Source organism: Lactuca saligna, chromosome 8, assembly GCF_052625555.1.
Source record: "Lactuca saligna cultivar CGN05327 chromosome 8, ASM5262555v1, whole genome shotgun sequence".
NCBI classification, from domain to species: Eukaryota; Viridiplantae; Streptophyta; class Magnoliopsida; order Asterales; family Asteraceae; genus Lactuca; species Lactuca saligna.
In genome coordinates, this window is record NC_136424.1 from 21,956,923 (window position 1) to 21,970,155 (window position 13,233).

Below are 13,233 nucleotides of genomic sequence, written 5' to 3' on the forward strand. Positions count from 1 at the left end.
TTTCTTCAATTCATCGGCTCTTTGAGCATAGTATGCTGAGTCTTTGATTTTGGTTTTGTTTTTGGCTCGACATTCTCTGGCATAGTGATTTGTTCCTTTGCAGTTGTGACAAATGATCACTTCTTCATCACTATCATCCTTTTGACTTTTAATCGGAAGTCTTTCAGGTGTTTGACTTTGGGTTTGTTGGGAAGGTTGAGAATGGTTTTGTTGGAATCCAAAATTTTGGTTGTTTTGAAAACCATTGTTTTGATTGTTGTAACCTTGATTTTGGAAACCTCTGTTTTGATTTTGAAAACTGTTGTTTGGATTGTGATTATGACCTGAGTTGGGATCGTTTTGAAATCCCTGGTTTTGAAAACCTTGGTTTGAGTTATTTTGGAAAGAAGGTCTTTGAGAATTTTGTCCAAAGTAAGGTCTAGGTTGAAAACCTGAGTTGTTTTGACCAAAAGATGGTCTTGGTTGAAAACTTGAGTTATTTTGTCCAAAAGATGGTCTTGGTTGAAAATTTGGTCTAAAATTTGATTGACCATGATTTGGGATAAATCTCTGGAGATTTGTGTTTGCAACCAACGCACACAGTTGTTGATAATCTGCTTCATCATTCGAATCAGACTGGAAGGCTTGGTTTTGAAAAGATGTAGTCTGATTAAAATGATTAAAGTTTTGATCATTGAAAGGTGTTTGGTTTTGAGAAGTTGTGGACACAAGTGCAAGTGGTCCTCCAAAAGCTGCAGTGGTTGGTGGGTCAATCGAGGATTCATACGATTGAAGTTCTCCATACAAGTTGTACAAAGTTTCAGTATGAATTGCTGGATTTCCCTGAATAATGAGTTTAACCATTTTCCAGCTTTCGAAAAGATTGTTTAAAAACTTGAGATTTATCTCGTGTTGTGTCTTTTTGATACCCAAATTGTTCATTTTAACCATAATCAAATTGAACCTATCATGAGCATCATGGATGGTTTCTAATGAAAGCATTTTGAAATTATCGAATTCATTCAAAACAGATGTTCTTTTGTTTCCGATAATTCTTTTATTTCCACAAAAACGATTTTTCAAATTCTCCCAAATTTGATTTGCGGTTAACAGTATAATGTCATCCATTTGACTTAGAATACTGTGAGGTATTCCAGAAACAAGTTCCTTTTTGGCTTGGAGTTCCAACTTTTTTGTAATTTCAACTTGAGTGGCTTGATTTGTAGCAAGAGTAGCCATATTTCTAGAGTAACATATGATCCTTCTACACACTTCCAGACATATTCATTTATAGCATTAAGATGAAGATTCATACGGCCAACCCACGAATTATACTCTTCAGGAATAAGTATGGGTGCCCGTGAACCAGATCCTAAGCTATTTGCAATGGAGACAGAGTTCATGTTGGAGTAATTTGCCAAAGACATTTTTTTTGACAGGATTTTGAACAAGTGATATTAAAATGAAATTTTTAAAGAAAAGCTTATGGAAGGTTTATAAACGCTATAACCAAAAGTTTTTCGACAAAATTTCAAGGTAAATCACACAAGCTCTGATACCAATTGTTGGATATTATTCCTTTTATATATCAGCTCAGATACCGATTTGTTGGAAATATAACAATCTGATCACCACAACAAAAGGCTCGGTTACCAGTTACTGTGTGACAGATATATCAGTTTAATATATAAGATATATATATATATATATATATATATATATATATATATATATATATATATATATATATATATATATATATATATATATATATAAAGAATAATAATTGCGGAATAAGTATAAATATGAAAGCTATAAATGACTGAAAGCTATAATAATATAAATGACCGTATTTAAATGACGTAAAGCTATAAATAATATAAATGACTGTATTTAAATGACGTAAAGCTATAAATAATATAAATGACTGTATTTAAATGACTATATTTAAATGACATAAAGCTATAATAAAGTATATAAATATATAAATATATATCAAGTAGGTTCGTCAATAAATTGACTGAACTGGACTTATGGAGCGACTGGTCGATATTTGTTCAAAGATCAATCCGGCATTGGATAAGTAACAAAAAGTTCATTTAAAGCTCGATTTTATGTAAAACAAGTGTTTACAAAAGGGTACAAAATACATGGGTTTATGTATTTGTAGTTGAAGTATTTTTGGGTAAAAACATGCACACGGGTCGTGTAAGATAAGGCACAAGTGACACGTGTCGTGTAGGAGGGTTTTGGAGGGTTTTCTTGAAGAATGATGCTGACACGGGGCGTGTTGATTTAGCCTTGCTGAACACGGGGCGTGTTCATGATGCTGATGCTGACACGGGGCGTGTTGATTTAGCCTTGCTGAACACGGGGCGTGTTGAGGTTCAGAAGTATGAAGAAGGCAATCAGAGGGCAACACGGGGCGTGTTGATTTTGCCTTGGTTTTTAACACGGGGCGTGTTCGTGTCAGAGTCAATTTCGGAATTTTTGTGATTTGAAGGTAAGTTTTGTTTGTGATGTTTTGGCTAGGGTAATGGTGTTATGGTGTTTTGAGGATGTTTTCAAGGTTGTTTAGAGGTTGGAAGGAGGTTTATATAAGGTGGTAAAGGTGGTGAAATTTCTCATGAAGATGATGATGAATAGTGATGGGTTTTGTGGTTGATCTTGATGCAGAAGGTTTTGGGTTGTTTCATGGTTGTGTTTTGGTGTTTTGATGTAAGGAAAGTGTTTGGTGGTGTATGATGTGATGATCAAAGGTGGTGAAGATGAAAAACCTTTAGTTTCAATGAAGAAGATGAAGATGGTTGATGGTGTTCTTCATTTAGCTTCTTGTTTGATCTTGGTGTTCTTCACTTGGCTTCTTGTTTGATCTTGGTGTTCTTCATTTAGCTCCAGGGATTTGTCTTTGTTCTTGAGGAGGATGAAGATTTGTGATGTTCTTGGGAGAGTTTGTAGTTTGTAGAAGTGTTACAATATTAGAAATGAACACGCACACTCACACTACATACTCACGTATACATATATGCATTGAAACAAATATCTTCATCTAGTGTACTTGAGTGTAAGTTGAAGAGTATGGCTGGTCATGCAAGTTGATGTAGAGTAGGAGGCAAAAAAACGTGGGTCTTCATTTGGCTTCTCATTTCCTTGACTTTGTTGACCCTTTCTCCTTTGTTTGACTATTCAACATATATACAATATATATATAATACATATATACATATATAATACATATATACATATATAATACATACATATGTATATAATACATATATATATATATATGTATATATATATATATATATATATTGTTGAAAATGTTTAGTCACACATATGTGTTTTCGTCATTCGCGTGTTTTCGTATTTTTCGTTTTATCACGCATTCATGCAACCTGAAATAACTGATAATATTTGTTAGATTGTATAAAAACAGTTCATCTTATTTCAGTTATGGTCACATACAAGGTTACATAAGAACATTTTTCAACACATTTCACATAAATCTGTTAACCTATATTGTGAGACATTCTCTCCCCGTACGTCCGAGTGCGGGATATAATTCCTGGTAGTTATAATCAGAATCTCCTTGAGGGAGAACGTGATACTTGTATATATATCTATATTGGGTTTGACACCCCACACCTTGCTGCTAGCTACAGTGGGACCTGCAGGTCTACGGGTGACAAATGTCATTTCAGTTTTTGCGACGCCTGAGAAACGTCGTGGCAGGTTCACATAGTCATAGTATGATTATAGCGACTCACATAGGGATATAACAATGCATAAAGTTTACGGGATTTTATTTATAAAACCTAAATGGGTTTTATGTCGATTTAAAATCACTTTTTATCTCAATGAGTACAGATATTACTGTACACTTTTGGTTTTGGTAGTTATGACTACACATCATTTGAAACCACATTTATACCTTTAAGTATGGTCAATACTTGTTATTTCTCGGTCCTCGGATTTAGGACTACATATACATAAAGTATTAACAAACATGAGAACATACGGAAATTTTATTTAATTCAAACGCGTCCACGTCCATTTAAACACATAACATTTTCTATTAGTAAGAAAGGTTACTTATACATTTTGGTCTTCGGTCATAAGACTACATTACACAGATTTTAAAGAAAATATCGGATTTTCTGGATACATATTCTAACGCTTTTACAAGGAAAACGGTTTACTTTTCTAACGAAATCTCTTATGAACTCACCAACCTTTGTGTTGACACTTTTCAAAACTACTTGTATTCTCAGGAATTCAGTGAAAACAGGAAATCAACAACGTTTTCAGGATGGGATGATAAATCGTCAAACAGTTCATTTTGTATCATAATGTAATTGATGTGAATCATGTAAACATGTGCTTTGATGTAACGTTTTCAATTATATTTGTGATGGTTGTATTTACTTTAAGCACTATTATACTCATTGTTGTGATACTCTACATGAAGTCCTCCACCCCCGGACGTTTCCACCATCCTTGGTTTGGGGGTGTGACACTAGGTTCAATGACTCCAATAATAACCCAAAAAGCTCCAATGATTAAGGTCTCTGGACCTCTTTGAGTCCAGATCCAAGGCACCAACTCGAAGAGGGACCATTTGCTTCACATAATCACTCTCCAAAGGGGTTATAAAACCCTAACTCTTAAGATCAACCCTATAATTGAAGGAGATTCGCACCCTTACCTCAAAATGAAGCCTCTGGACTCTGGATCTGATGTAATCTCACCTCCTTCTTGCTCTTGCCACCTTCCTCTTGCTAAACAAAGAATACAAAGGCTCAAAAGTGACTTCCTCTCTCCCAAAACAAATTAGCTCTCTTAGGGTTCTCTCAAGGGACTGGTAGTCGCAATGGGAGGCTATAAGTGCCCTTAAATAGGCTCCAAACCCGGAGAATTAGGGTTTCATTAAACAGCGTGAATTCGCCGAGTGCACTCCTTGGACTCGCCGAGTCCAGACGCGAATCCTCGCCCAAATCGCGATCCTACTCGGCGAGTTTGAGCTCCAACTCGCCGAGTCTCCTCACAAAATACTAAAAATATAAGAATGAATAATACCTGGGAATCCGGGTTGTTACATTTTGGTTGTATATTCAATGAGATATAGGCCCTTAAACATGGGGTATTAAAGTTGTGGTTTTTTTTTAACTAACTTATTTTATTTGAATAGATCCTACATATGTTCGAGATGTTGTGTCCCCCGTAGAAGAAGATTTCAAAATTTGTAGAGCTATGGTTGGATTTTTCGAGAAATTCAAGGTAAAAACCGACATAATATCGACGTCAACGAAACCTATGGCACATCGCTTTTTTGCAGAAATATGTGATGTGTACAAGCACATTAAAGATTGGGTGTCAACTCCCCACTTTTGCTTGAATAGGAAGGATATGATTGACAAATATGATTTTTGGATTTTTGGACTATGAATTATGGATTTTTGGAATATGAATTGTCAATGTTTAATGTTTAATTTTTTTATTTGGGTTATTCGGGTTATTTAGATAATTTTGGTTGATTTGGGTTATTCAGGTTATATACGTAGTGTTAATTTTTATTTGGGTTATTCGGGTTATTTGGGTCATTTTGGTTGATTTGGGTTATTCGGGTTAAAAACATAGTGTTAATGTTTATTTGGGTTATTTCGGTCCTTTCGGGTTAATACCCGAACCTGAACCGGACCGGTCCCGTATTAGTATTTTCAGTTCGGGTTTCGGTTCCTATTATTCATCCAATTTGGGTTTCGGGTTATTCGGTTTCAGGTCGGTTCCGGCCCGAAGCACATCCCTATCCACAATTTATGTTTTATTTCTATTTGAAGTCTTGAGCCAGGTTTTTTAGGCCTGATGTTTTTTGGGACCGGTCGCGGTCTCTTTTGGTCCAGTCTCGCAGTCGTTTTCTGTTTTTTTTTTGTTCGGTTTTCAGATTTTTTCGGTTCATTTCGGTTTTTTTTTTTTTTTTTTCAATTTTTGGATTTATGTTTCGAGTTTTCCGTTATGATTAACACCAAAATGATATATTAATATTTATTGAAAATGGTATACTTGAGTTTAGCAAAACAAAAAAAGGATAGAAGTTAGATAACGTGTGATTAAAATTTGTGTAATTACCACAAAAATGATATGTTGATAAACTTTAGTTATCGGTTTTTTTAGACCAGTCTCGCATTGGTCTTGTGTCGGTTTCGGAACAGTGGTCTCGAAACGGTCCGATTTTTTTGGACCGGTTTCGATCAGGTCTTTTACCGTTCGGTCTCGTTTTAGAATGGTTTGGTCTTAATCTTTTTTAAGGTCCGGTACAAAACCGGTCTTTTTATGCGGCTCTTAAGTCTAAACCACGCATGTCGAACGTCGAACAGGACCCCTCCTTAGCAGATTGTTATATTTTCCTAAAACTGGGCTTCTGCCCATTGTATAACAGCAATACAAAGTTACAAACTTACAAAGCTTTTCCAAGCTTTCATATTGCGCAATTAAATCTCTAATTCCAATATCAATTAATTTTGAGTAGCACTATTACTAGTGTAGGACCAAAAAAAACATAAATTAAGCTTCTTTAAAATTCAAGAAAATAGAAAAAAAAATTTCAAATTTAAAATTTAAAATTGCTAAGGAAAATTGAAGGGTCTGCAATTTTTCGTTCATTTAATTAGATTGATAAATAAAAATAAAATACTTTTTATCATAAATAAATTCCAGATTTCCAGTTTATATTAAACTATATAGTACCACACGACAGTTATGCACCAGTTAAAAATAAATCATAAATTAAATTTTGAGAATCATAAAAAATGATGACACAATATATGTAGAATGACAACATCATTTTCATGGATTAATGTTTCGAATTATCGTCAAGATTGACTTATTAACAAAGAATTAATCAATGTTTATATTTTTATAATAATATAAAATGTGTAAGGGTTTTCTTTAATTAAAAGCTTATGCTGCAAAAATATACCTTATTATTTGATAAAAATTAAAAAAAAATTATTTTAAATTAGTAATAAAGAGTTGTTAGCATTTATAAATAAACAATCATATCCATTAATTAAGTCTCTTTATTTTATTCAAACTACTAAAAAAAGAGAGAGGGAATAGGATTGACAAGTGCATATTACATTTGGAAGCTATATATTATGGCTTTTTTTAATAAAATAACAAAGATTGTTAATAAATAACATGTTGTTCAAAATAAATAAATAAATAACATGTTCTGCTTATTTAAAATTTAAAATTCGTTTTTATAAAATATCTCATCCATTTAATTATGATTAGTAACATAAAATTGTCAATATTGATTTTTGAAAAGTAAGAAAATATATTTTACATGGGAGATTTTAATTTATTTTTATAAGTAAAAAATATGTTCGTTCAATTTTCTGTTAAAAGGAGATAATTATAGTTGTCTTCCCCTCTCTTTCTCCCTTGCTACATCCCAATCCCAATCCCTAATAATCTCCATACTTTGAATCGATAAATTCGTGTTAATCAATCCTTCCTCTATCCTTACATCCAACTGAAAAACCTAATTCTGCAGATGCTTTCTATTTCTGGATCTCTCTCTTTTCGGATCTCTTATTCCTTCAATCTAATCAACAAGGTACAATCTTTCTCTTTTTGATATTCGGTTTCTCTTCTTTTAACTGATTCTTATTCCAAACTGGATAATTCCTTAACTTATACTCCTTTTTCTTTCCCTAAATCGTGTAAGGGTTTCAATTGGTTGATCGATTGCTACAACGAGCCTGTATAGATTATTCCATATACATATGGGTGTAGATGCATAAACCGTGATGAAGTAGAAGTTGACACAGGGAATACGATTGAAAGAGAGTTTGATTCTTCGGATTAGGCTGTGGGAAATCTGTAAATATGTTTAAGATCATTAAAGGGATGAAAAAGGGTTCGAAACCCGAAGTGATTGAACCACCTCCAGGACCTAATGCTCCATCTGATGTGACTGTAAACCATGCTTCACGTTCGGCCATACCCCCTGCTCAGCTCACCAACACAAAGTCACAGGCTATCAGTCGAAACCCTGCACCTCAGACTGGTGTGATCGAGGTAACACCTTTGTTGAAAGACGTCCCGATATCTGAACGACATGTGTTATTTATCAGAAAGGTGAGTATGTGTTCTGCTTCTTTTGATTTCTCTGATCCATTGAAGAAAGTCAAAGAGAAAGAGATCAAAAGGCAAAACCTACAAGAACTTGTTGAGTTAGTCCAGTCAGGTTCAAGTAAGATGAACGAGATCATGCAGGAGGAGATGATCAACATGATTTCAGTGAATATCTTTCGTGCTTTACCTCCTCAAGCATTTGAAAACACCGGAGCCATTGATGGTGACCCTGAAGAAGATGATATGTACTTAGAACCTTCATGGCCTCACCTGCAACTTGTCTATGAGTTGCTTTTAAGATACGTGGTGTCACCTGATACAGATACTAAAGTAGCTAAACGATTTATCGATCATTCATTTGTTTTAAACTTGCTTGATATGTTTGATTCAGAAGATCCAAGGGAAAGAGAGTATTTAAAGACCATACTCCATCGTGTATATGGGAAATTCATGATTCATCGCCCCTTTATAAGAAAGGCAATAAATAATATCTTTTATAGGTTTATATTTGAAACAGAAAGGCATCCTGGGCTTGGTGAATTATTGGAGATTCTTGGAAGTATAATAAATGGTTTTGCTGTTCCAATGAAAGAAGAGCATAAGTTGTTCCTTGTGAGGGCACTTATACCACTTCATAAAGCCAAATTCATTAATTACTATCATCAACAGTTATCTTACTGTATAATTCAGTTTGTTGAAAAAGATTATAAATTGGCTGATATTGTGATTAGAGGGTTACTGAAATACTGGCCTGTTGTTAACTGTGGTAAAGAGATTCTGTTTCTTGGTGAATTGGAAGAAATTCTTGATGCAACACAACCTGCAGAGTTTCAACAATGTATGATTCCTCTTTTTAGACAAATTGGACGCTGCATTAATAGCCCTAATTTTCAGGTTTGTTATTACTTATTTATTACTCATAGTAATCTTTTTATATCAAAAAAGTTTGTTGATTTCAAGATGACTTGTAGGTTGCAGAAAGGGTGCTTTTCTTGTGGAACAATGAACATATAGTGGACTTGATTGCACAGAATCGAGACATCATTTTACCTATCCTCTTTGAACCCTTGGAGAAGAACATCAGAGGTCACTGGAACACTGCTATCAATGGATTAACTGGAAATGTAAGAAAAATGTTCATTGAAATGGATTCAGACCTTTTTGAAGAATGCAGTAATCAGTTCTTGGAAAAAGAAGCCATGGCCAATAAAATGCTTGAGAAACGTGAGTTGACTTGGAAGAAACTTGAAGCAATTGCATCAGAAGGTGGAGGTGATGATATGGTTATGGTTAATTAAATTACGTTTTTTTTTTTTCCGTTTTTACCCTTTCTCCCACCTGGAGTTCTTCTTGCTACTTTCTAACATCCAAAAGGGCAGAGGTATGAGTCATTTTCTCCTACAGCCTAACAGAGCACAACGGTTTGCTCTATTTTTTTTTTCTTTCCATGTTTGCCCTTTTAGAGTAATTGCTATTTTTGTTGAAATAGAGTTATTGGGTTGTTGATAATAAGTAAAGGTGGTCATGATGTTAACATCATCATAGGGATGTTTTCAAATTCTATAACTTTCTGTTATTGTGGTCAAATGAACCACATGCCATATTTTTTTGTGAATACAAATTCCTATCAATGGTTATATCTCAATTATCTACACATAATTTGTCATACTCTTTAATACTCACTAGTGAAAATTAACAATACACTGGAGTCATTGTCATGAACAGTGATAATACAACTAGTGAAGACAAAAAAATGGTGGTTGGTATTGATGAGCGTGCTCCACCTGAAATCCTTCTACTGCCGGGACCGCCACAAAAAGGTATCATCCCGGGACCACTACCTTGTAGCACGCCAACTGGTAGTGGTGGTGATCCTGGTATAAACCCATACTCAGCTCCTGGGTTTATATCAGGATCACCACCACCACTACCACCTTGTATGTTGCCGGGAACACAACCGGCACCATAAGGTGGTAGGATTCCTGGAGAGAATCCGGCACCATAAGGTGGTAGGGTTCCTGGCGGTGGTTTCTCGCCACTTGGTTGACCAACAACAGGTGGAGTGATCACCGGAGGATCTGTGCCATGTGGTGTGATCCCACTCGGAGGATCTTCACCTACACTACTGCAAAACAAATAATAATAGAACAAATAAGAAAAAGAAAAGAATAAAGTAAATAAATTTGACACGTAAATTCAAAACATATACCTCGGGGCGCCTACAACTACACTACTGCAAAACAAATAGTAATAGAACAAATAAGAAAAAGAAAAGAATAAAGTAAATAAATTTGACACGTAAATTCAAAACATATACCTCGGGGCGCCTACAAGAACACCAGCATGCCTAGTTAGTTGGTTTATAAGGTAGGCTGACATTGGTGGAACACTCGAGGCCTTGGCATACTGAACCTCAAGCCCTGCACCCGAAGGGACAAAAAATGCACCGTTTACCATCAAATCACCTTCCGACCTCCAATTCCACCCCTTCCATTCGTCACCTTTCGCATTCATTCGCTTTGTCACCTGTTAAATAAAGTTGCACACAAACAGGGTTTGTAAAACAAAATAGTCCGACCTGTTGTATATTGTACTAAATAGTACGCAAAGCAATTATGTACCTCTCTACGATCATTAGCCATGGCAACAAAACGGTTGCCCTGACTGTTAATGGTGGGAGCTGCGCTCCCACCAATGGCATACAATTTCCATTCGGTATAATCGTTGTTCACAACATGGAAATAACCATGTCGGCATCTTGGCATTCTCTCCACTAGCCGTTCTCCGAAATGATTGAATGCAACTGTCACCTATTCAGGTAGTTACTATATATAAGTCTTGCTATGTTTATAGAATATAAAATATGATAACTATGATAACAATGATAACAACTTACTTGCATTCCCGCATCGGCTAGATAATCATCTGAATGACCTAACAACATGACCTTATCATGCTCTGTGAAATAGCAGTTTGTTATAGTCACGGCGGTGGACCCCTCCGTGACATCAACCAATCCGTCTGTACACCTGGCAAAAGAACAATGGTCAATCCACAAATTCCTCACCCCCTTGATCGTCAACCCATCACCATCCGTTTTCCCACGGCCCACAACATCCGATGGACTCACCCGTATCTTAGCATTCCCGGAGGGCTGACAGTCGTGAACATAAATCCCATGAATGATAATATTCCCGACATTCTCAATCACAATACACCCTTTCCCGGTAACATGGACAATGGCCCCACGTCCATCGATGGTCTTTGAACTGCTGACAATGAGCTCGTTTTGAAGATTTATGTGCATGTCTTTTGCAAATGTGATCCAAAGAGGCTCGGTTTGTATGACTGCATGTCGGAGTGTCCCCGGAGGTGGGTTTTGAGGGTCATCGGAAGAATCGGTGACGATGTAAAAGCGGCCTCCTTTGCCCCCCATTGCTCCTTGACCAAATCCGATAGCACAGTCGGCGAGACGCTGGCGATTGTTGACCCAGTTTGGGTCACATCGCCAGCAGTCGTCGACTGGGTTGCCAGTCTGGCAAAGAGTTTGATCTTTTGATTGGGTGAATAATGGGTTTGTATCGAGCAATCTTCTTCTTGAGGTTATTGAAGCATTTAGTTTTCTGTACAAGGGTCAAGAAACATAAAAAAGTTAACTTTTTTGTGAAATATATAAAATAAAGAAAGAAACCCAGATTATATAATATGGCATTAAGCAAAACCCAGATGGGAGTTTTCTTGAATCCTACATTTAGATGGATTATGGACTATGGCGGTGCTTGCTGAGCATACCTTTGAAGTTGCAGAACAATGGCTTCTGGGTCAGGGTGTTGATGAGGGAGGTGTGCCCATGTTTTAATGAGAGTTGAAGTTAGAAAAGTTAAAAGCATGTAAATGAAGAGATTAGTAGGAGCCATTTCTTGATGAAGATGCTCCTCCTTTTGAAGTTTCGTACGATATGATAACAAGGCATCGTGTCTTGTTTATATAACTATGAGAAAATCAAATATTTTAATTGAATTATTCGGGAGATTTTTGATCATTAATTGAATTACAAGTAAAGAAAAAGATTTCGGTGTTAATTAAGTGATAATTTTCTCTCTCCCATGCATATTTCCTTCAAATGTATTAACATTCTTATCTTGTTAACAAATTATCCTTCGTATATGGAGTGGGACGAAAATTATGACAAATGGGAACAGAATCGAGGTAAATCGATTTTACATTTTGGTAATGATTTAACGTATCACGTATCCTTGAAATGTATCTTTCATATATATGCACATACACACATATATACATATATACATATGATATACACATATCTTTAAGCAATATAAAATATATATACATTTCGAATGCAATCATGATTCATATCTTTGCCAACTTTGATCTTTTTCATGTCATGTTTTTCTTAAGTAATTGGACAGATTTAAATAATCTACCGAGTGGATCTCGTGTATTGTATGTCATTGAGGTTTCATTGTTTCAATTGCAAATTATATATGTATAATATACCATATAAAGCTAAATAAGTAATGTTCTATCAGAATATATCGTCATACATACATGATTACATGTATGGTGAGACGTATTTGATCTGCAAAGATTTTATATAAAATATAAAATATTTAAAATGTAAATATGAATTGGGATTTGGTTTTGGTTTTCGTTTCTAATTGGTGGAATTTGGCGGCTGTGGATCAAAGATTCTTTGCGGGAAACGAAGTATGTTTCTTGATTCAAATATTCCCATTTGCTATTTGCTATTATAATTTAATTTATACTCTTTTGTAATGGAGGGAAATTTATAAAAGGAAAAAAGAAAGGTAATTTTGAGGATACCAAGTAGATACCAACTTTTGACAATCTAATTGTGACATTGCCCCTAAATTATGGCCGTTTGAAGGGAGACGTTATTTTTGACTTTTATGTTATCTTGTCTGTTAATTTTAATTTACTTTTTTAGATAAACGGGATATATATTATAACAGTCCATTATATCTTCAAATTTTGAAAATGTGTATTCAATGTTTCGTGTTGAAAACAATTAGTTCGTTAGTTTATTTAACATTTATAACAAGGGATAATTTACATAATTACATTCAACATGTT

General features: G+C 35.1%; 2 protein-coding genes across 4 annotated transcripts; one reads left to right on the forward strand and one right to left on the reverse strand.

Moving 5' to 3' along the window:
• The first annotated feature begins 7,385 nt into the window (after nt 1–7,385).
• Nucleotides 7,386–9,763, forward strand: LOC145012651 (serine/threonine protein phosphatase 2A 57 kDa regulatory subunit B' beta isoform-like). Of its 2 annotated transcripts, XM_078971446.1 has the most exons (3): nt 7,386–7,597; nt 7,709–9,012; nt 9,090–9,763. In XM_078971446.1, exons 2-3 carry the CDS (start codon nt 7,870–7,872, stop codon nt 9,414–9,416), a joined length of 1,470 nt encoding a protein of 489 aa, XP_078827572.1. In that variant the 5' UTR covers nt 7,386–7,597; nt 7,709–7,869; the 3' UTR covers nt 9,417–9,763. The 2 variants fall into 2 exon arrangements, with proteins under 2 accessions (XP_078827572.1, XP_078827573.1); XM_078971447.1 differs by lacking the exon at nt 7,386–7,597 and having other exon boundaries at nt 7,610–9,012.
• LOC145012650 (putative pectate lyase 18) lies at nt 9,644–12,059 on the reverse strand. 2 transcript variants are annotated; one of them, XM_078971444.1, is made up of 6 exons: nt 11,911–12,059; nt 11,015–11,741; nt 10,740–10,928; nt 10,436–10,644; nt 10,328–10,351; nt 9,644–10,243 (listed from the first exon to the last, which is right to left on the reverse strand). In XM_078971444.1, exons 1-6 carry the CDS (start codon nt 12,033–12,035, stop codon nt 9,811–9,813), a joined length of 1,707 nt encoding a protein of 568 aa, XP_078827570.1. In that variant the 5' UTR covers nt 12,036–12,059; the 3' UTR covers nt 9,644–9,810. The 2 variants fall into 2 exon arrangements, with proteins under 2 accessions (XP_078827570.1, XP_078827571.1); XM_078971445.1 differs by lacking the exon at nt 10,328–10,351.
• Nucleotides 12,060–13,233: the final 1,174 nt, after the last annotated feature.